This window comes from Equus quagga, chromosome 4, assembly GCF_021613505.1.
Source record: "Equus quagga isolate Etosha38 chromosome 4, UCLA_HA_Equagga_1.0, whole genome shotgun sequence".
NCBI lineage: Eukaryota > Metazoa > Chordata > Mammalia > Perissodactyla > Equidae > Equus > Equus quagga.
The window spans coordinates 137,510,224-137,533,696 of NC_060270.1; the positions used below are offsets into that span (position 1 = coordinate 137,510,224).

The 23,473-nt window shown below is 36.0% G+C and overlaps 1 protein-coding gene across 13 annotated transcripts in view; it reads left to right on the forward strand.

Annotated features, from left to right (window-relative positions):
• CARF (calcium responsive transcription factor) overlaps positions 1–23,473 on the forward strand; it is a 99,589-nt gene that overhangs the window by 1,173 nt on the left and 74,943 nt on the right. For 10 of the 13 annotated variants that reach the window (XM_046658393.1, XM_046658397.1, XM_046658402.1 and 7 more), the window contains exons 2-5: positions 1,093–1,255; positions 2,698–2,862; positions 21,042–21,153; positions 21,652–21,879. In XM_046658393.1, coding sequence (XP_046514349.1) covers positions 21,085–21,153; positions 21,652–21,879 — 297 coding nt within the window. In that variant the 5' untranslated portion in view covers positions 1,093–1,255; positions 2,698–2,862; positions 21,042–21,084. Of the gene's footprint in view, positions 1–1,092; positions 1,256–2,697; positions 2,863–14,336; positions 14,451–21,041; positions 21,154–21,651; positions 21,880–23,473 lie in introns of all 13 variants that reach the window. The other 3 variants (XM_046658392.1, XM_046658404.1, XM_046658391.1) reach the window with 3 other exon arrangements.

Consider the following 23,473-nt stretch of genomic DNA (forward strand, 5'->3'; position numbering starts at 1 on the left):
ACGTTAACTGTTATTACCATCATCATTTGATGTCAGTTGAAGTAGATGCTTTGCCATTGTGAATAAGGGAGAACAGCCTAATGGTTAGAAGAATAAAATGAGAAAGCCTAGGTGCTGAAGTTCTAGGAAAGGACTGGGCTTGCAGATGGCAACGGTGGTCATTTAACCGTGTGATTCATTGTAATGGTGAGAATTGTGTGTGTCCTGTAAGTTAGACCACCTGAAGTTTGAAACACTTTTTAAATTGAAGTCCTGCTGTTTAATCCATATTTTTAAAATTTTGGAGAAGTGGAAAGAAATTTGACAGTTTTAAAATTCTCCTCTAAACATTAAGTGATTTTTGAGTTACAGCAGTAAAACTGCTTCAGTTAAAATTCTTAGAACCTAAATTTTCAAATAATTAAGTTCTTTTTCAGATAATTTTTTATTATTGATAATATATCACTGGTTAAAATATCTTCTAAAAATGTTTAGTTAATCAGTAGACTAATACATTTTTAGCTATCATTAATTTGAAATCTATCAAAATAAGAAAATACAATACCTGATGGAGTCAATACAGGTTGATCTTAATTTGAATTGAAAAATATGATCAGTAAGATACAGAACCTGAATGCTTAGGAAGATGAATCTTCAATTTGCAAAGCAGAAATGTTGAATTCACTGAAATACATTTTTCATTTGACTGTGACCTTTAGTTAAGGGAAAATTAGTTAATAAGTGTTCCAGAATAAGTGTACTCCCAGTGTGATGGCTTTGGTATTTTTTCAACAGTGACGTGTCATGTTTGGTGTTGCCTCTGTGCAATACCTGGGGTAGTTAGTGCTTTTACTTTGTTTTTCTTAAATTTACTTAGAAGATTAACTGCAAGCTTTTGGTTCTTAACAATCTCCTGCATGATTGCATGATTCGTTTGCTACGGTCCCCATGAACACACATTGTTGGCTGGAGAACCACAGCTTGGAAAATATATTTTTCTTGATTATATGTTTCTTTTTTCTGTATATGAGGTCATGGTGTGGTATAGTATAAAGACTATGCATGGGCTTTGGAGTCCTCACTGTTCTTTTTTTTTTTTTTCCCCCTACTTAGTCTTGAATCTGAGCTCTGATGCTGTCTGTGATCTTGAGCAACTCACTTGACAGCTTTGGTTTTCTTCCCTATGACTCGACATAATAAGATCTACCTCATAGGCATTGTGAGGATTATAGGGAATAATTTGTGAAGGTGTCAAAGAGCAAAGAGGTAAAAAGAGGTATGTGTGTACAGGGTAAGAAGGGTAGAACCAAGATTACAGGGAAGTTTATAGGGAGGACAAACCTTAGATAAAAGAGACATTGTGAACACTCGTGTTAAATGTTTTTCACTGAAAAGTTAAAATGAGTTATTGTTTATGTATATTTGCATACATTTAAAAGTTTGATTTTGATTTAACATACTACAACTTTCAAAACCCATCTTTAAAAAAATAAATTATTTTATAAATTATTTGTGAACTAGGAGTCTTGATTTAATTTTTGACATCACTTATTCATAGTAATTTTGTATACATCATAAAATGAACATTATGTCATTTACCTACCCTGAAAGAGGAGAGAAATTGTATTTTCTAAAGTACTTTTGAGCAATATTTTTTAATGTAGTTAATAAGATCTGACACTGATATTGAATAAACTTCAAGATCCTTTAAATCTTGAGACAGTAACCAAGCTATGTAGAATTAAGAGAAACTCTGACTAAACTTCAAGGGGCTTCATCCTTGAGTTATCCTGTCTGGTGATTTATTCTCGGACCACTGGTTTTAACGCATAAATTTTACTACACAAAAGCCTGTAGGAGAAACTCAACAAAATGATCAGATGTTAAGACAATTTTTTAGAAATTGCAGCTGAGAATTACCTCTCAAATTTTGAACACACAGAAATGCTGTTCAACAAAATCAAAACAGCAATAGACCACGTATGATCCGCAGAGATGTGAGTCACTACGGCCCGAGGAGTCTCCTCCCTCTGCCGAGCATTCATTATATATCAACAATAAACAGCCCTTTCCTCTATAAATGAAAACAGCAAATTTTTAATTTAACAGTTTCTTCCTAATCTTTGCTTTTAATATAAGGTAACATCCACTTTTTTAATGTGATATGAAACGTTCTAGAATGCAAAATTAATGCGTTAGTGTATGTTCTGAAGTCCAATCATGATTAACTGTCTAGACTACATATTTAATACTTTCTTCTTTTTTTCAGCTCTCTTTCTCCAATCCCAATTCTACTTGCCTAAGAAATAAGCTTGTCAAATCAAGGCTGGGATTTTATAGGGAGTGGGATGTGGGGAGGGGGGCCTTTGAGTTCAAGCTTCCATGACTCCGAAAGATGCCCTGTTTGTAAATATTTTTCTTATGGAGAAAAATGTAATTTCCTGTAGAGGTCTTTGTGTCAGTAGTAGTTATAGAATGTGAGAGTTAAAACCTTAGTCCAACTACCTAACTTTAGATAAGGAAACAAACAGAGAGGTTGAGTCACCTGCCCCAGGACACAAGCAGTTATCTGTAAAGTCAGTCCTAGGCTTTAGTTCTCCTTAACTGAGTCAATTGATGGTTCTGTTATACCAGGCTGGTGATGGCTATTTTATAATAAAACCTTTCTTTATGTGTAGGAAAATAAAATGTATATGAATATCTGCCTTCTCATTACAGAAAAAATGCTGCTATGAAGATATAATTATAGCTTTCACATAAATGAAGTTACAACTATCATGATTTAGTGCCCCAAAAGGAAGAACTTCAGTGAACAAGAGAGGGCATTTTGTGGGTAGTAGAATGCTCCAGGCCTGGAATTTAAACTTGAGCTACTGCCTGAAGGTAATAATCTTATTTTTAACTAATTGAAGGTTATAGCTCTATAAAAATCAACTGTTGCCTATTACATATTAATGAAAAAGTCAAATTGTACTTTGTTTATAGGTACTTTGTTCTGTTTGTGGTTACCAGTTGGAAAAGAACATTTTATACCTAGCTACTTAATATTAATATCTTCATTCTTAAAAACTTTACTTTCACATAGTTAATTGAAAGTTAGGGATAATATTTACAGCACATACTAACATTGAGGTTAGATGGGAAAATTGGGTATTTTGAATCACCCTGCAATTGTCAAGCTTGAAGAAAGTAATGCAGATTGATAGAAGAATTAGGGGAGGAAGGAGTAATACTTTTCACTGTATTCAAATTATTTTTCAAAAAGGATGTCTGTAACTTAAGAATGTACTTTTTTTGTGTGTTTTTGAGGAAGATTGGCCCTGAGCTAACATGTGTTGCCAATCTTCCTCTGTTTGCTTGAGGAAGACTGTGCTGAGCTAACATCTGTGCCAATCTTCCTCCATTTTATGTGGGATGCCACCACAGCATGGCTTGATGAGCTGTGCTAGGTCCACACCTGGAATGTGATGTGAACCCACGAACCCTGGGCCACCAGAGTGGAACGTGCAAAGTTAAGCACTATGCCACTGGGCCTGCCCCTTAAAAATGTACTTTTAATCTCCAATTCAACAATGGGTTAGGTCAATAGATATTGAAACCCACTTTTGCATATAGAAACTACTTAAAGTAGTATTTCATCAGTGTAATCACAATAACACCAACCCTGGTGGTCTAGTGGTTAGGATTTTGTGCACTCATCCCCACCACCCGGGACCATTTCCTGGTCAGGGAACCACACCATCTGTCTGTTGGTTGTCATACTGTTGCTGTGCTGCTGAAAGCTCTGCCACCAGTATTTCAAATGCCAGGAGGGTCACCCACAGTGGACAGGTTTCAGTGAAGCTTCCAGACTAGACAGACTAGGAAGAAGGACCTGGCTACTCACTTCTGAAAAACTTGGCCGTGAAAACCTGTGAATAGCATTGTCTGATACAGCGCCGGAAGGTGAGAGGATGGCGCAAAAAGGCCGGGCAGGGTTCGGCTGTGCTGTCCACATGGTCACTAGGAGTCAGAGTTGACACAATGGCACTAACAACAATCACAAAGGCTTGTTTCAGATGTCCTGTGGTGCATATTGAAGGGAAAATTTTGAGTTTTGTGTTCTCAGAAGACAATAGAGAAAAGAAGTTGTCTTTCTTCAATTGGCCAGATCCCAGTCTGGGCAAAGTTCTGAAGTAAGAGGTTTGCCTTGGCAATCTTCTCTGTGAGCATCCTCCCCACGCCTTCCCTAGGGCGGTCACCCTGCCCTGCGTCTCCACGGCAGCACCTAGCTCAGGCTTTGAGTTCAAATGCACTTGCTTTCTCACCTCCAAATTAAGCTTTTCAGGGTAACTGTTTTTAACTCATCTTAAAAGAGGAAAGATATCCTGATAGAAATTTACACAAATTTCTTAATGACTGATAGTCTCTCCAGAGTTTTTCACTTTTTGAGAGAAAATGCTGGTTAACTCCAATGAAAATTTATTTCATTGGTGAAATTTCAGATAGGGTAAGAGAAAGTAAACAAAATGAAAAAGATGTAGGCCAGTGGGGACAATTTCTAACAGGATCAGGGCACCTATTGAGAAACTAGGCGTGAGTTTTTAGGGTTCTTTCCCCTAAGCTAGTTGCACTTTTCCCTCTCTTTCCCAAGCTGCGCTCCTGACTCTCTTTACAGAAGGTCTTCGCAGTGGACACGATGCCTGTGTGGTTAGAGCTCTGGCCTCTTCATCGGGTTAGAGAGCTGTAGGTTGCTTGCAGGGGGGGCTTGTGTGTCATAGGGACTGCCTGTAATTAAATTTCAACCAGGACAAGTTGAGAACAAATGCACAAAGAACTTTTTTTAGCATCTCTTATCTGTTAACCTATCCTCCCCCTCAAAAAAAGATTTAAAGCTGTGACTAATGAAGGAAGGAGGGAGCTGTCTGTTACCTTGAAAGCGGTCCTATTGTGATAATAAAGAGTGGGCTTTGGAATCAATAAATGTAGGTTTGAATCCTTGCTCAGCCGCTTAGTATTTCTGTAATCTTGGGAAAGTTATTTAATTGCCTGATTCTTATTTCCTTATATGTAACTTGGAGAAAGCAGCTGAATCACAGGTTTGTTGAAAGGATTAAATAAAATGATGTATGTAAAACAGCTTTAGCATAGTGCGTTACTATGCTAAGTGCTCAATAAATGATAACCTTATACCCTTGAACAGTGGGCCTCAGTTTCCTTTTCTGTAAAATGGTGATAATAGGTCCTACATCACGTAACAATAGAGTGTTTGTTAATGATTCTAGCTAATAATTGTCAAGTATAATAAACATTCTATAAACATTAAATTATTTTTTGGCTATCACAATTAAATGCATAATCTTTATTCTATCATAATAATACATTAAATAATTAAAGAGCTCTCAAAAATATTTTTAAATCTTAATGTCGATATCTTTAAACAGTGAATATTTCAATATGCTTAAAAAAATTGGGAGCCGGCCCAGTAGTGTAGTGGTTAAGTTTGTGTTCTCCACTTTGGTGGCCTGGGGTTTGGGGGTTCAGATCCTGGGTGTGAAACCACACACCACTTGTCAAGCACTGCTGTGGCAGTGTCCCACATACAAAAAATAGAGGAAGATTGGCACAGAGGTTAGCTCAGGGACAATCTTCTGTTAGAAACATAAAATCTTAGAACTGACTGGGATCTTTGATATCACCCATACCAACTCCTCATTTTAAAGAACTAGAAATTGAAGTTCAGAGAAATTAACAATTTGAATTTTTCATTAAATCTAGACTGACCCCATGTTCTTTCTCTATTACATTTATATGTTTTGTGAATTTTTCTTTTTTTGAGGAAGATTACCCCTGAGCTAACATCTGCCGCCAATCCTCTTCTTTTTGCTGAGGAAGACTGGCCCTGAGCTAACATCCATGCCCATCTTCCTCTACTTTATATGTGGGACGCCTACCACAGCATGGCTTGTCAAGCGGTGCATAGGTCCACACCTGGGATCCGGCTGGCAAACCCTGGGCCATCGAAGCGGAAGGTGCGAACTTAACCACTGCACCACCGGACTGGCCCCAAAGATGTGTGAATTTTTAAACTAAACAATAATAATGTTGAAATAGAGTCTATTAGTCATCTAAAACTGAAAAACTTTTTGTAATTTTTTTCAGACAGTATAGAAAAATATATTTAGAAGCTTCATACTAAGTCCAGATAAGTTTTGATTACATTGATGAAAGTTTTGATTACATTGATGAGATGACTGTTAACAAATTTTTGCCCTTAAGAAGCTAAGAGTTTATTTAGTCTGGGTAGGTGAAATTTTAATCTTAGTTTGCACAATTAAAGGTTGAAAAGTAATTTACTGAGCACTGACCTTGTACTAGGAACTGCACCAAGCCCTTTGCATACGTTACTTTGTTTAATCTTTGTAACAACCCAAAGAGGTGAATACAATAGTATTGCCAATTTGCAGATGAGAAAACTAAGTCTCAGAGTCATTAGCTAATTTGACAAGTAAGTATAAAGTTGAAATTCAAACCTATACCCTATCACTCCAGAACACTCTCTTCAACTATTTTATACAATTTTACTGACAAAACCTTCTCATTTTTATTTTAAAAGTTAGTGAAAAAATAATATATTTTCTTTTGCAACCTAACTCCAACATTGTCCAGAGTGTGATAACTTAACCAAAACTTCCAGGATAATTTTGGAGTTCATATACTGTGATTTGTTGTTGGCTTTGGTTTACAGTCTCTCTGATTGCTTTTTCTTTTTTTAACTGAAAGACTTTCTTTAGAACAGTTTTAGATTTAGAGAAAAATCGAGCAGCTAATACAAAGATTTCCATGTTCCTCCCCCTCGTCTCCCACCCTCCTCCCCTCCCCCCAGCACACTGTTTTCCGTTACAGTTATGCGTTGCTTTACTGCAGGGATCTCTACTGAGAAACGCGTCCTTAGGTGATTTTGTGGTTGTGCGAACATCATAGAGTGTACTGAAAGGGAACAAAACTTTCTACCCCAAAATGTGTCTCTTTAAAGTAGGGATTATTTTAGGCTGATTCTTTTTAAGAAATGAAAGATTCTTAAAAATCTGGTTTTTTTTCGTTACCTCCACCTTAACTGCCCAAAAGAATTCAGATAAAAAAAACATGTCTCAGGAAGCAGGCTACCACCTTAGCGTAACATAAACTAGGTGGTAGATAGGGAGGAACCTAGAAAAATCTGTTTCTTGGGCTCCCCTCTGTGTTCTTCTGTTTCTGTGTGGCCAAACACCTGTTTTCCAAACATTTGCTCCTTTTCACCTACCTGTGAATTGTGTTCTTTCCCTTTGAAGTCCACTCTCCTCACCCCCAACACTTTCTTTTATCTTTGGCTGAGGATGGCATTTAAGGTGAGGGCTTCAGCCATTTTGGTCAGTCACTTGGTTTTCCTCTGTTTCTCCCATGTGTACATGTGATTAAACTTTTGTTTGTTTTTCTCCTGTTAATCTGTCTCATGTCAGTTTAATTCTTAGACCAGCCAGGAGTATAGAGGAAAATTTCTTCCTCCCATACAGCACTTACATGAACCTAGGTGGTATAGCCTACTCTACAGCTTGGCTCTATGGTACTAATCTTATGGGACCACTGTCATATATATGGTCTGTTGTTGACCAAAACGTTTTTACGTGGCACATGACTATATTAGCGTCTTGCATTAGTGTGGTACATTTCTTAAAATTAATGAACCACTGTTGATACATTATTATGAACAAAAGTCCATAGTTTTCGTTAAGGTTCACTCCTTGTGTTGGACAGTTTTATGGCTTTTGCCAAATGTGTAAAGTCATGTATCCACCATTACAGTATCATAAAGAATTGTTTCATCACCATAAAAATCATAGGCTTACGATAAAATCCAGCAGTTGTACTACTAGGTATTTACCCAAATGAGTTGAAAATTTATGTCCAACAAAAATCTACACATGGATAGTCATAGCACCTTTATTCACAATTGCCAAAACTTGGAAGCAACCACGATGTCCTTCAATAGGTGAATGTATAAACACTCTGTGGTATATCCATACAGTGAATTATTATTATTCACTGATAGAAAGAAATAGGCTATCAAGCCACAGAAAGACATGGAGAAACATTAAATGCACACTGACAAATGAAAGAAGACAGTTTGAAAAGGCTATATACTGTATGATTCCAAATATATGGCGTTCTTGAAAAGGCAAAACTATAGACATAGTAACAAGATCAGTAGTTGTCAGAGGTTGGGGATGGTGTTGGAGGGTGGGAGGGTTTTAGGGAGGGATAAATAGATGACGCAACAGGAGATTTTTATGGTGATGGAACAATTCTTTATGATACTATAATTGGTGTAATTTTGATTTGCATTTCCCTGATGATTAATGATGTTGAGCATCTTATCATGTATCTGTTGCCATCTGTATATCATCTTTGGAAACATATCTATTCAGATCTTCTGCCCATTTTTAAATCAGATTGTTTGGATTTTTTGCTGTTGACTTGTATGAATTCTTTATTTTAGATATTAATCCCTTATCAGATATATGATTTGCAAATATTTTTTTCCATTCAGTAGGTTGCCTTTTTGCTTCATTGATGGTTTCCTTTGCTGTGCAGAAGCTTTTCAGTTTGATGTAGTCCCACTTGGGACTTTTTTGCTTTTGGTGTCAGATTGTAAAAATCATCACCAAGACCTATGTCAAGGAGTTTACCACCTATGTTTTCTTCTAGGAGTTCTGTGATCTCAGGTCTTATGTTCAAGCCTTTAATCCATTTTAAGTTATTTTTGTGTACAGTATAAGATAGTGGTTGAGTTTCATTCTTTTACATATGGCTGTCCAGGTTTCCTAACACCATTTATTGAAAGACTGTTCTTTCCCATTGTATATTCTTGGCTCATTTGTCATAAATTAATTGACCATATATGCCTGGATTGATTTCTGGACTCTATTCTGTTTCATTGATCTGTGTGTCTGTTTTTATACCAATACCATTAAGTTGTAATTTCTATAGCCTTGTAATATAATTTGATATCAGGGAGCATGATACCTCTAGCTTTCTTCTTCTTTCTCAAGATTTCTTTGGCTATTTGGGGTCTTTTGTGGTTCTATATAAATTTTGGGATTATTCTAGTTCTGTGAAAAGTGTCGTTGGAATTTTGATAGGGATTGCATTGAATTTGTTGATTGCTTTGGGTAGTAAGGACATTTTAACAATATTGATTCTCCCAATCCATGAGCATTGAAAATTTTCCCATTTATTTGTATCTTCACTTTCTTTCATTAATGTCTTGTAGTTTTCACTATACAAGTCTTTCACCTCCTTGGTTAAATTTATTCCTAGGTATTTTATTCTTTTTGATACAATTGTAAATAGGATTGGTTTTTTAATTTCCCTTTCTCATAGTTCATTATTAGTGTATAGAAATAACAAATTATGTATTGATTTTGTATCTTGCAACTTTACTGAATTTATTAATTCTAACAGTTTTTTAATTTCTCCCATCTAGGTTTTGTAGTTTTCAGTGCATAGATCTTCCATATCTTTGTCAAGTTTATCTCTAGAATTTTCATTTTTTTAATGCCATTGTGCTATTTTAGGCAGCTGGTATCATACTTTGTTCATATAAAATTCTAGTCTAAACTTACTGTTCATATTGGCTGTACTTAAAGTTGGTGGCAAGTGAGATAGAACATTTTTTATTATGCATTGCTGGATTTTGTTTGCTGAGGTTTTATTTAGGATGCTAGCATTTATATGTTTATGATTATTTTAAAATATATTTTTTTTATTGGACTGAAAACTTTATCTTTTCTAGAGAATAGCCTCGCAGTGAGACATTTCTCTTGATGCCAAGGAGCTCCCAACTGCTTTCAAAGGCAACCTCAAAGCCTATCATTTCCTTTTCTTTTCTTTTTTTTTTTACTTAGGTCATAATAGTTTATAACTGTGTAATTTCAGTTGTACATTATTATTTGTCCGTCACCATTTAAATGTGCCCCTTTACCCCTTATGCCCACTCCCCAACTTCCCCTGTGGTAACCACTAATCTGTTCTCTTTGTCTCTGTGTTAGTTTATCTTCCACATATGAGTGAAATCATAAGGTGTTAGTCTTTCTCTGTGGGGCTTGTTTTGCTTAATGTAACACTCTCTAAGTCCCTCTATGTTGTTGCAAATGGGACAATTTTGTCTTTTTGTGGCTGAGTAGTATTCCATTGTATATGTATATACATATATATATATACACCACATCTTCTTTATCCATTCTTCTGTTGATGGGCACATGGATCACTTCCATGTCTTGGTTATTGTGAATAATGCTGCAATGAACATAGGGGTGTGTAAGTCTCTTTGAATTGTTGATTTCAAGTTCTTTGGATAAATACCCAGTAATGTGATAGCTGGGTCATATGGTATTTGTATTTTTAATTTTCTGAGAAATCTCTATACTGTTTTCCATAGTGGCTGCACGAGTTTGCATTCCCACTAGCTGTGGATGAGGGTTCCCTTTGCTCCACACCCTCTCCAACATTTCTTTTTTGTCTTGGTGATTATAGCCATTCTAACAGGTGTAAGATGATGTCTCAGTGTAGTTTTGATTGGCATTTCCCTGCTCATTATTGATGTGGAACATCTTTTCACGTGCCTGTTGGCCATCTGTGTATCTTCTTTGGGAAAATGTCTGTTCATATCTTCTGCCCATTTTTTGATTGTTTGTTTTTTTGTTGTTGAGTTGTGTGACTTCTTTATATATTTTGGGGATTAACCCTTTTTTGGATATATGATTTGCAAATATTTTCTCCCAGTTAGTGGGTTGTCTTTTCGTTTTGTTCAGGTTTCCTTTGCCTTGCAGAAGCTCTTTAGTCTGATGAAGTCCCACTTGTTTATTTCTTCATTTGTTTCCCTTGTCCAAGTAGACATAGTGTTTGAAAAGAACCTTCTAAGATTGGTGTCAGAGTGTACTGCCTGTTTTTCTTCTAGGAGTTTTGTGGTTTCAGGTCTTACCTTCAAGTTGCTAATCCATTTTGAGTTAATTTTAGTGTATGGCAAAAGATATTGGTCTACTTTCATTCTTTTGCATGTGGCTGTCCAGTTTTCCCAGCACCATTTATTGAAGAGCCTTTCCTTTCTCCATTGTATATTCGTAGCTCATTTGTGGGTGACTAGGTGTCCATAGATGTATGGTTTTATATCTTTGCTTTCAGATCTCCTGCATTGATCTGTGTGTCTGTTTTTCTGCTAGTACCATGCTGTTTTATTACTATAGCTTTGTAGTATATTTTGAAGTCAGAGATTGTGATGCCTCCAGCTTTGTTCTTTTTTCTGAGGGTTGCTTTAGCTATTCAGGGTCCTTTGTTGCCCCAAATGAATTTTATGATTCTTTGTTCTATTTCCTCAAGCAATGTCATTGGGATTGTGACTGGGATTGCATTGAATCTGTAGATTGCTTTAGGTAGTATGGACAATTTTTTCTTTTTTAAAGATTGGCCCTGAGCTAACATCTTTTGCCAATGTTTTTTTTTTTTCCTTCTTCTTCTCCCCAAAGCCCCCCCAGTACATAGTTGTATATTCTAGTTGTAGGTCCTTCTAGTTGTGGCGTGTGGGATGCTGCCTCAGCATGGCCTGATGAGCAGTGCCATGTCCGCTCCCAGGATCTGAACCAGCAAAACCCTGGGCCACCGAAGCACATGAACTGAACCACTTGACCACGGGGCTGGACCCAGTATGGACATTTTAACTGTGTTTATTCTTCTGATACATGTGCATGGAATATCTTTCCATTTCTTTCTTTCTTTTTTTATTTTTTGAGGAAGATTAGCCCTGAGCTAACATCTGCTGCCAATCTTCCTTTTTTTGCTGAGGAAGGCTGGCCCTGAGTTTACATCCGTGCCCATCTTCCTCCACTTTATATGTGGGATGCCTACCACAGCATGGCTTGCCAAGCAGTGCCCTGTCCACACCCAGGATCCAAACCAGCAAACCCTGGGCCGCTGAAGCAGAATGTGCAAACTTAACCATTGCGCCACCAGGCTGGCCCCCTCCATTTCTTTATGTCATCATTGATTTCTTTCAATAATGTCTTATTGTTTTCATTGTATAGGTCTTTCACTTCCTTGGGTAAATTTTTTCCTAGATATTTTGTTCTTTTTGTTGCGATTGTAAATGAGATTATAGTCTTCAGTTCTCTTTCTGTTAGTTCATTATTAGAGTATAGAAATGCAACTGATTTTTATAAGTTGATTTTGTACCCTGCAACTTTACTGTAATTGTTGATTATTTGTAATAGTTTTCTGATAGATTCTGTAGGGTTTTCTACATATAAAATCATGTCGTCTGCAAATAGCGAGAATTTTGCTTCTTCATTGCCAATTTGGATACCTTTTATTCCTGTCTCTTGCCTAATTACTCTGGCCAAAACCTTTAGTACTGTGTTGAATAAGAATGATGAGAGTGGGCACCCTTGTTTTGTTCCTATCCTCAGAGGGATGGCTTTCAGTTTTCCCCATTGAGTAGTTGGCTATGGGTTTGTCATATATGGCCTTTATTATGTTGAGATACTTTCCTTCTATACCCATTTTATTGAGAGCTTTTTTATCATAAATGGATGTTCGATCCTGTCAAATGCTTTCTCTGCGTCTATGGAGATGATCATGTGGTTTTTATTCCTCATTTTGTTAATGTGGTGTATCACATTGATTTGTGGATGTTGAACCATCCCTGCGTCCCTGGTATAAATCCCACTTGATCATAGTGTATGATCTTTTTAATGTATTGTTGTATTCAGTTTGCCAATATTTTGTTGTGGATCGTTGTATCTATGTTCATCAGCAATATTGGCCTGTAATTTGCCTTCTTTGTGTTGTCCTTGTCTGGCTTTTGGATCAGAGTGATGTTGGCTTTGTAAAATGTGTTGGGAAGTGCTCCATCTTCTTCAACTTTTTGAAATAGTTTTAGAAGGATAGGTATTAAATCTTCTTTGAATGTTTGGTAGAATTCTCCAGAGAAGCCATCTGGTCCAAGATGTTTGTTTTTGGGAGGTTTTTGATTACTGTTTCAATCTCTTTACTTGTGATTGATCTATTCAGATTCTCTATTTCTTCTTGCTTCAGTTTTGGGAGTTTGTATGAATCATTTCTTCCAGATTATCTAATTTGTTGGTATATAGTTTTTCATGGTATTCTCTTATAACCCTTTGTATTTCTGTGGTGTCCTTTCTAATGTCTCCTGTTCCATTTCTAATTTTATTTATTTGAACCTTCTCTCTTTTTTTCTAGTAAGTCTGGCTAATGGTTTGTCAATTTTGTTTATCTTTTCGAAGAACTGGCTCTTAGTTTCACTGGTCCTTTCTACTGTTTTGTTGTTGTTGTTGTTTCAATTTCATGTGTTTCTGTTCTAATTTTTATTATTTCCCTCCTTCTGATGACTTTGGGCTTTGTTTGTTCTTCTTTTCCTAGTTCTATTAGGTGTAGTTTAAGAGTGCTTATTTGAGATTTTTCTTGTTTGTTAAGGTTGGCCTGTATTGTTATGAATTTTATTTTTAGGAGTGCTTTTGCTGCATCCCATATGAGTTGGTATGGTGTATTTTCGTTTTCATTTATCTCCAGATATTTTTTTATTTTTCCTTTAATTTCTTCAGTGATCCATTTGTTGTTCTGTAGCATGTTGTTTCGTCTCTACATATTTGTCACTTTCCCAGCTTTTTTCTTGTGGTTGATTTCTAGTTCATAGCATTATGGTTGGAAAAGATGGTTGGTATGATTTCAGTCTTCTTAAATTTGTTGAGGCTTGCTTTGTTTCCCAACATATGGTCTGTATTTGTGAATGTTCCATGCACACTTGAGAAGAATGTATATTCTGCTGTTTTTGGATGGAGTGTTCCATATATATCTATTAAGCCCATCTGGTTTAGTTTTTCACTTAATTCCACTATTTCCTTGTTGACTTTCTATATGGATGATCCATCCATTGATGTAACTGGGGTGTTAAGGTTGCTTTGTCTTCTCCATGTGGAGTTTTTACATGGGCTGTGAGGGAACTTGGAGAGCAAAGGCGTTCCTGTGGAGGACTGCCCCTTTCCCCTCTCCCCTGAGGGCCACGCGCAGTCCAGCACCCTAGGTCGCTGCAGTTGTAGAGGGAGAGGAGATTCCCATACCTCCTTCCACTGCCTTCTGGAGGGTCCAGCACCCCCACCTTCAGATGTACAGCTGTCTGGGTCTCTCAGATGTCTGTTGTCTTGCGTGCATGCCCTCTGTTGCTTTACAAATGTCCTTTTCATTGTATCGTAGGGGAGAGACTCTAACGAAAGAGCCCACTCCTCCGTGATGCTGACTTCACTCCTAAAATAGATTTTATTTCTATTCAGATATGGTGAGGCCAACAAATCAGGAGATGATTGCCATTGAAAAAATAGCTTTTTACTCACAGTTCCCAAGAAGAGGCGTGCATGCCACACAGAGCCACACAAGAGGAAACTGAGGTAAGTAGTAGGCACAGAGAGAGAGAGAGAGCACCTCAAATCCTGGCTATCATAACATCATGTAATCAATTTCATCCATAATATCATTCACAGACCTAAAGACACACCAAAAATTCCTTAGTATCATCAACTATATAATGCATGTTCACATTTTCCTGATTGTCACACACACATAACACACTCACACACGTACATCTGTTTTTTCTTTTTGGTACCATTTTACTTTTTTAAAAAAATTGAGGTGAGGGCTGGCTGAGTGCTGTAGTGGTTAATTTCATGCACTCTGCTTTGGTGGCCCAGGGTTTGCACGTTTGAACCCTGGGCATGGACCTAGACACCACTCGTCAAGCCATGCTGTGGCGGCATCCCACATACAAAATATGGGAAGATTGGCACAGATGTTAGTTCAGCACCACACAAAAAATTGACATGAAATTCATGTAACTTAAAATTAACTGTTTTTATTACTTTTTTTGCTTGAGAAGATTTGCCTTGAGCTAACATCCGTTGTCAATCTTCTTCTTTTGTTTTGCATGAGGAAGATTCGCCTTGAGCTAACATCTGTGCCAGTCTTCCTCCACTTTGTATGTGAGTCGTCACCATGGTTCAGCTGCTGACAAACGGTGCAGGTCCGGGCCTTGGGACCAAACCCAGGCTGCTGAAGCAGAGCACTCTGAACCCAACTGCTGGGCCACAGAGCCAGCCCCCAAATTAAGCATTTTTTGCTTTGTGTTTTAAAGATTGACCCTGAACTAACATCTGTTGTCAATCTTTTTAAAATGTTTTTCTTTCTTCTTCTCCCCAAAGCCCCCCAGTAGATAGGTGTATACACTAGTTGTAGGTTCTTCCAGTTCTACTGTGCCCAACGCTGCCTCACCACGGCTTGATGAGTGGCACTAGGTCCACGCCCAGGATGTGAACCAGTGAAGCCCTCGGCCACCGAAGCAGAGAGCATGAACTTAACTGCTCGGCCACAGGGCTAGCCCCCAAATTAACTGTTTTTAAATGGATAATTCAGTGGCATTTTGTACATTCACAGTGTTGTGCACGTACCACCTCTATCTAATTCCAAAATGCTTTCATCATCCCCAATTAAAATCTTGTACCTGTTTGGCAGTTACTCTCTGTTCCCCCCTCCTCTAAGTCCTTGGCGCCCACCAGTCTCCTTTCTGCCTGTATGGATTTACCTGTACTGGATGTTTTATGTAAATGAAACCATATAATATGTAACTCTTTGTGTCTGGCTTCTTCACTTAGCATGATGCTTCTGAGGTTATTCTGTGTGGTAGTATATGTATCACTACTTCTTTCCTTCTTATGGCTGAATACTATCTCTTTATATGAAGATAGCACATTTTGTTGGTCCATTCATAAGCTGGTGAACATTAGGGTTGTTTCCACTTTCAGCTATTATGAATAGGGCTACTGTGAACATTTGTGTACAGGTTTACGTTTGAACACCTGTTTTCAATTCTTTTGGGTATATACCTGGAGTGGAATTGCTGTCATATGGTAATTCTATGTTTAACTTCTTAAGAAACTGCCAAACAGTTTTTCACAGCATCTGCACCATTTTACCTGCCTATTGGCAATGCATGAAGATTCCAATTTCTCCACATCCTTGCCAACCATTGTTATTTTCTTTTTCTAAAATATAGACATCCCAGCAGGTTTGAACTGATATCTCATTATTGTTTTGATTTGCATTTTCATAATGATTAATCAACTTGAGCATCTTTATGTGCTTGTTGGCCCTTTGTATGTCTTCTTTGGAGAAATGTCTATTCAACTCTTTTGCCCATTTTTTGAATAGGTTGTTTTGGTTGTCTTTTTGTTATTGAGTTGTAGGAGTTCTTTATATATTATAGACCCTTGTCAGATATTTGATGTCCAAATATCTTCTCCCTAGATTGTCTTTTCACTCTTGTCATGGTGTCCTTTGCACAGAAGTTTTTATTTTGATAATGTCCAATTTATTTTTTTTTTAGTTCTCATCCTTTGATGTCATATCTAAAGACACATTGCCAAATTCAAGGTTATGAAGAATTACCCTTATGTTTTCTTTTGAGAATTTTATCACTTTAGCTCTTACATTTAGTTATTTGATCCATTTTTGTTTTTTTTTTAATATAGTGTAAGGTAGGGGTACATCTTCATTCTTTTGTATGTGTGTATTCAGTTCTTTCAGAACCATTTGTTGAAGAGACTATTCCTTCCCCATTGAATGCTTTTGGTACCCTTGTTGAAAATTATTTGACCATAGATATATGAGTTTATTTCTGGACTCTCAATTCTATTCCATTGATCTACATATCTATCCTTAGTTCAGTACCACATTCTTTCGAGTACTCTAGGGCATTTTTTTGAAGTAAGTTTTGAAATTGAGAAGAACAAGTCCACCAACTTTGTGCTTCTTTTTCAAGATTGTTTTGACTATTCAGGTTCTTTGGCATTCCATATGAATTTTAGGGTTGGCTTTTCTATGACTGAGAAAAAGGTCTTTGGGATTTTGATAGAGATTGCATTGGATCTGTAGATTGCTTTGGGTAGTAGTGCCGTTTTAACAGTATTCACATCTTCCAGTTCTGTGAGCACAGTATGTCTTTATGTTTATTTAGGTCTTCTTTAATTTTTTTTAAGCAGTATTTTATCATTTCAGCATACAAGTCTTGTACCTCCTTGGTTAAATTTATTTGTAAGTATTTTGTTCTTGTTGTTGCTATTATAAATGGATTATTTTCTTGATTTCATTTTTGGGTTGTTCATTTCTAGTATATAGAAATACAACTGATTTTTGTGTGTTTATCTTGTATCCTCCAACTTTGTTTAATTTGTTTATTAACTCTAATAGTTTTTTGTGTATTCTTCAGGATTTGTATATATAAGACCATGTCATCTGAATAGAGATAGTTGTACAATTGTTCTTAGTATTCTCTCGTTATCCTTTTAATTTCTGTAAGATTGGTAGTTATGTCCCCACTTTCATTTCTGATTTTAGTTATTTGTGCCTTCCCTCTTTCTTTATTGTCAGTCGAGCTAAAGGTTTGTCAATTTTGTCAATCTTGTCTAAGAACCAACTTTTAGACTCATTGATAGTTCTGTTGTTTTTCTATTCCTGATTTTGCGTATCTCCCCTCTATCTTTATTATTTCCTTCCTTCTGCTAGATTTCAGTTTAGTTTGCTCTCCTTTTTCTTTTCCTTAAGGTATAAAGTTAGGTTATTGTTTTGAGATTTTATCTTTTTTTCATATAGGCATTATTGCTCTAAATATCCCTCTGTGCACTGCTTTCCCTGGATCCTGTAAGTTTTGATATATTGTGTTTATCCATCATCCGCCCCTCCTGAGTTATGTGTATTTTATTTAGCTCTCCAGTATTTTATTTCTATCCTTAAAATACACGTACACAAAATTATAATCTTATTATTATTTGTGCAGTGTTTATTTAGAATTTTCATAGAGTTACTACTTTTTTTGTCTACCATTTTTCTAGCATCTCAAATCATTTTTGTTTTCTATATTCTTTAGAAGTTTCTTTCATGTAAGATCTGTTCATTGTAAACTCAGGGTTTTTTAATCTTAAAATGTCTTTCTCTCATCCTCTTTTGCAAAAAAGTAGTTTTGAGCATATACATTTGTACATTGCTAGTTATTTTCTTTTTTATTGTTGCTGTGACATTACTGCCATTGCTGCTATTGGGTGGTCTGCTGTATATCTAATGTCAGTACTCTGCAGGTGAAGTTCTTATTTCTCTGACTGCATTTTAGATTTTCCTGCTTCTTTTTAGAATTTTGCACTTTCACTACATTGGGTATGGATTTCTTTTGATATATCTTGGTACATTTTGTACTTACTTTATCTGGGAATTCATGTCTTCAGTTTTGAAAAATTGTCAGTCATTATCTCTTCAAATATTGTCTCTTGTCCATTTTCTCTTTTCTATCCTTTTGAGACTCCAGTGATAGATGTGCTATAATTTCTCATTCTATTTTGCCTAGTTTTAAGTCTCTTCTTCGTATTTTTCATCTTCTGTTTTTCCTATGAAGCATTCTGGGCAATTTTTAGAATCTGTCTTCCAATTTAGTAATTCTTCTGCATCTAATCGATATTTTTCGTTTCTGAAACTTCTATTTGGTTCTTTTTCAAATTAAGCTTTTTGTAGTCTTTTCTTGCTTGCTTATTCCTGTGATTCATTCTTTTATTTCTTTAAATATTAAATAATTATTTTATGTTCATTATTAGATGGTTCCAACATTTGAAGTCTTTAGGGGGTGTCCAAGTCCACTCACCCTCTCTTGCAGTGGTTTATTTCCTGTATTTTTGACACTCTTTGACTGTAAACTTATATTTGATTGATCTTAATGTGAAGGGAAACTGAGCCTTAATTGGGTTTGTGTACCTTCAAATAATAGCTGCGTTTGTTCTTACCAGAAGCAGGACCTTTCATGTTCCTAGTCTCACCTTGGGATTTTTAAGTTCTCTTCCCCTATCAGCTGCTTGTCCAAGCTTCAGTGTCCCAGCCACAAAACCGGTGTGTTAGCACGGCCCTTGGAAATTTCCTCTGCTTGTGCTCATCACTCAAGGTTTAGCTCACAGCTTTTTCTTTTCTCTTTTTTCTGGGGGGAGAGGCTGGAGGACGGGAGTGGCCTCTGGTTTTTGTTACTTTCTGTAGCAGAGCCCAGCCACAAAATAAAGATTTTGTTTTAGATCAACTCTGTTTTTTGTTATCTAACAAGAGAGGCTTCTACAGTATCTAACCTGCTGTATTGTTCTTAATGGAACTTTCTTATTATTTTTTAAACCCCTTCTAAAAAATATTATTCTTGACTAATGTATTTATAGTGTAAAAATTCAGAACAGAAAAGAAAGTTATAAAAATTTTTTTCTTACTTTAATAGCCGAAGAGGTAACTGTAGGTTTTTGGAATTTTTATAATAAATTAGATTAGAATACAAGTGATAATTTAAAATCTTAAAGAAGAAGCAGTTTTAAGATATTTTATAGTCATATATTAAAATAAGACTGATTTTATAGCCTATTACAACTTATATTTGAGTAGAAGTATTTATTATGTTTTGGAAAAATGAAATGGCAAACCTTGTAGATTTTATGAAATGGTTAATTTTACAAATGTATGTTTAGATGCTATCACAGAAAAATAAATTTTCAATATATTCAAATATATATACTGAATAAATCTTAAGTACAAGGTATAAATTTAAATTAGGGTTTAGAGTGATGGAATTATGTGTATCCTCATTGTGGTTGTGGTTACATATGTTAAAATCCATAGAACTATGTGCCAAAAAAAGAGTTCAATTTAATGTGCGTTAATTTAAAAAATAAAATTTTAAAGATTTTTAAAAAAGAACTTATTTTGTCTTATGAAAAGTAAAATTAAATGGGTAGGTTCTTAAAAAGACTCCAGAAGCTTATTTTATATTATAAATGTTTCAATGGTATTCTTCCAGTTTCATTTGACTGTACTCCAATTTTGAGACATAAAATGTCATTCTTTTTAGATATTACGCAATCCTGTAGTCACTATAATATACTAGGCCAGGGTTTGTGAACCTCAGCACCATCGACATCTTGTTGTGGGGCTGTCCTGTGCGTTGCAAGATGGTTAGCAGTACTCCTAGCTTCTCCCCGTTAGATTCCAGTATCACTCCCCACCAGGTGTGACAACCAAGAATGTTTCTTGACATCGCCACATATCCCCAAGGGCAGAGAACTGTGTGAGGAGACAAGTCGCCTCCACTAGAACACTGCTGTTCTAGGCCTACGTGTCTCAGACTGTTTGGAATACACATTTCTTCATTGTCAAAGCTTGTCAAGCCAATATTAAGTGGTATGATTGTATATTATGTTAAGAGTTGTGTATACCCAGTCTCCATCTATACCAAGAGATCTTTTCTAAGATTATCTAATGCTACAATAGGGCACATTCAACTCATGAAGTTAAAAACGTTTATTTGCATTAAATCTTTGTAAACTGAGAATTTCAGAAGTTTGTTGTAATTTTTTTTTAAAGATTGGCACCTAAGCTAACATCTGTTGCCAGTCTTTTTTTTTTTTTTCTTCTTCTCCTCAAAGACCCCCAGTACATAGTTATATATTCTAGTTGTGGGTCCTTCTGGTTGTGCTATGTGGGACGCCACCTCAGCACGGCCTGATGAGCGGTGCCATGTCTGCACCCAGGATCCGAACCAGCGAAACCCCTGGCTGCTAAACCAGAGTGCATGAATTTAACCTCTCGGCCACAGGGCCAGCCCCAAGAATTTTAGAAGTTTTTGAAGGGCTACAACAATACCTGTCACATAATAGCAACCTTAATAAGCCAGTACATGAGTGGAATTAAGGATAGGATGAGGAAACTAAATAACACTAATCTTTGCTCTGCCTTGAATGTATTCTGGTGCTTTGGCAAGTCATTTAACAGAAATGTTTATCTTCTTATTTGTAGAAGGGATATGATTTAAGCTAAATTGTATAGGGTGATGCTGTAGGGCAGGTGAGAGGTCTGTTTTAAACAAACTTTCCATAAAAATGTTAAGTGCTTTAGTTGATCAGAGATTTGAACTCTTGCAGCTATTGAATAATTGAAGAAAATGGAATCGAATATGATATCAGCATGGAGCAGTCCAGTGATTCCTTAGGAGTCAACCATAATGATTCCCAAGAGTCACAGACAGATTCTCAGGTATGTGAAGGAGGGGTTCAACTGGGAACTTCCTCCCACTCTAAGGGAAAACAGATGCCATGTAACTTCATTTTATACTTCAGGAACAGTGTCATATTTGATGTATTCAAGAATCTTGACACTTAATTACCCACAATTCTACATATATTTAATTTCATAATATAGAGCTTTACTTAACATAATGTATTCATAAAAATTTATATATAAAGAAAAATATGTATGTTGAATTATATTTCATCATTTCAGGTTGCATTCCCATGGACAATTTTATTTCAAATAAAATTGAAATAAAATATAACAAAAGTCAACAATTTCACTTAAGAACTGCTTTGTGTCTATATCAGTCTTTGTAAATTGACAGCTCCTGCAAAAAGTAAAGTGAATAGTTAACTGAAAAATGAATTCTTTACCTTTTTATTATAAACATTCTGTTTTTTAAAAAAAATTGTGACATTATATTTTACAAACATCTAAGTGATTTTTTTTTCTCTGCAAAAGCTTCTAACGTGTATGGACTCCAGGGACCCTTCCTTTGGACAAAATGGTTCTCCTAGAGTCTTACCCATTACTACTTGTGAAGCAGATGATTCCCTCACATCACAGAATGTGCCAGGGCCCCTGACTCAGACTCAGACTCTTTCTGCAGAGCAGTTCCATCTAGTGGACCAAAATGGGCAACCTGTTCAATATGAGCTTCAGTCCTTGGGGGATTCTAACGCACAAATGGTGAGTCTATGTGATGAATAACCAGTTTTATGCTATTTAGCAAAATAGTCTTACTAGATGACCTTAATTTCTTGACACTATTGCTTTGAAAATACTATTTCCATGACATTCATTTTTAAGTTATGTAAGGACTTTAAAAGGTTTCCTTTCAGGACTACAAGTAGTAGTTCAAAGCAGTGCTTCCCAGCCACCACGTCTAGGCACACTGGTGCTTTGAGATCAGTTGGAAATGTAGCATAATCTGTAACTAGTGCTGAAGTGCCTGAGTTTACATATAACTTACACTTATTTTTTATATATGCATTTCACTGAACTCAAAGTCATTGCTTTATCAACATCTCAGTCACCGACTGGCATGCTGTGTGCTGGTGTGCTTTCTTGAAGAAAAAGAAAGCCATGGAAGTACCATGTTGTACTGGCAATTAGCCATACCTTTGCTGATCTTGGTAGGTAGATATGTATGTGTCATGTGAATAACAATGCATAAAGATGAAAGTGCTACTTTAAACTGTTAACTAAAAGTATTTATGACCAAGTTTGTAGTTAGAGCAGAAGAGAGGAAAGATGGTTTTGTTTGAAATAAAGAAAATTACTGAGAAAAACTTCTAAGTTGCTGATTAATAAGAATATACTTACATTAGTAATAATATGAAGAATAATGTATCTCTTGTTTAAGTGTATCTTCCAAATTTTCTACAATGAATATTTATTAGTTTCATAATAAAATTATTTTTAAAATCAGTACTTCAATTATAAATTGTACCACAGTAGGCAACCATTTTACCTAAAATTAATCCTTGTTTCTGTTTCTAGTCTAGAGCATTCTTGAGTTAATTTGTCCTTTTTTTCCCTTTATAATCCAGCTAAATTCCGGGGTTGAGAGGGGGCTAAGTGTAGACAAGTCCTTTTTGTGTGTGTTCAGGCTCAGCATATTTCTGGGCCTCCTGCAGGACTGACATACAAAGTGAGGGTGAGCAGAGGTTCACGTGCAGCAGATAACCTAGATGTGAGCCAACTGCATTTTAATATTTCGTGTCCAGAATGAAACACTGTAATTTCTTTTGTTATTTGGCATTCGTTCCAGTTTCTTTCAGAATATTTAGAAAGACTGTATGTTCTAACAGAAGGATCAAAGAGTCTAAATGTGTGAAGGGTTATCATTTTATACATGGTACCTTTCCTAAAAAGCATGTCAAAGTTGTTTGTTTGACTCTAAAAAGAGGTTAGAGTTCCCCTTATGTTTGTAATTGTATTAAACTTTCTATACGAAGTGATTATAAAGGTGATTTTACATATTTTGGGATAGGAGAGGATACAAAGGGTTATTTAAAGCTATGAAATAAGAAACATGTGGCATGAAGCATGGAAATAAGTGTAAGAAACATAGAGTATAAGAAAGTATTTTCTTCAAAGAACCAAAGATCAGAAAGTGATGATATTCTGAGAAACTTAGTGGAGCTTTTTGTTTTTTTTATTTGTTTTAGCAGACTTTATTTTTTAGAGTCATTTTAGTTTCACAGCAAAATTGATGGCAGATACAGAGATTTCCCGTATATCTCCTGCCCCCGCACATGCATAGTGTTCTCCATTATCA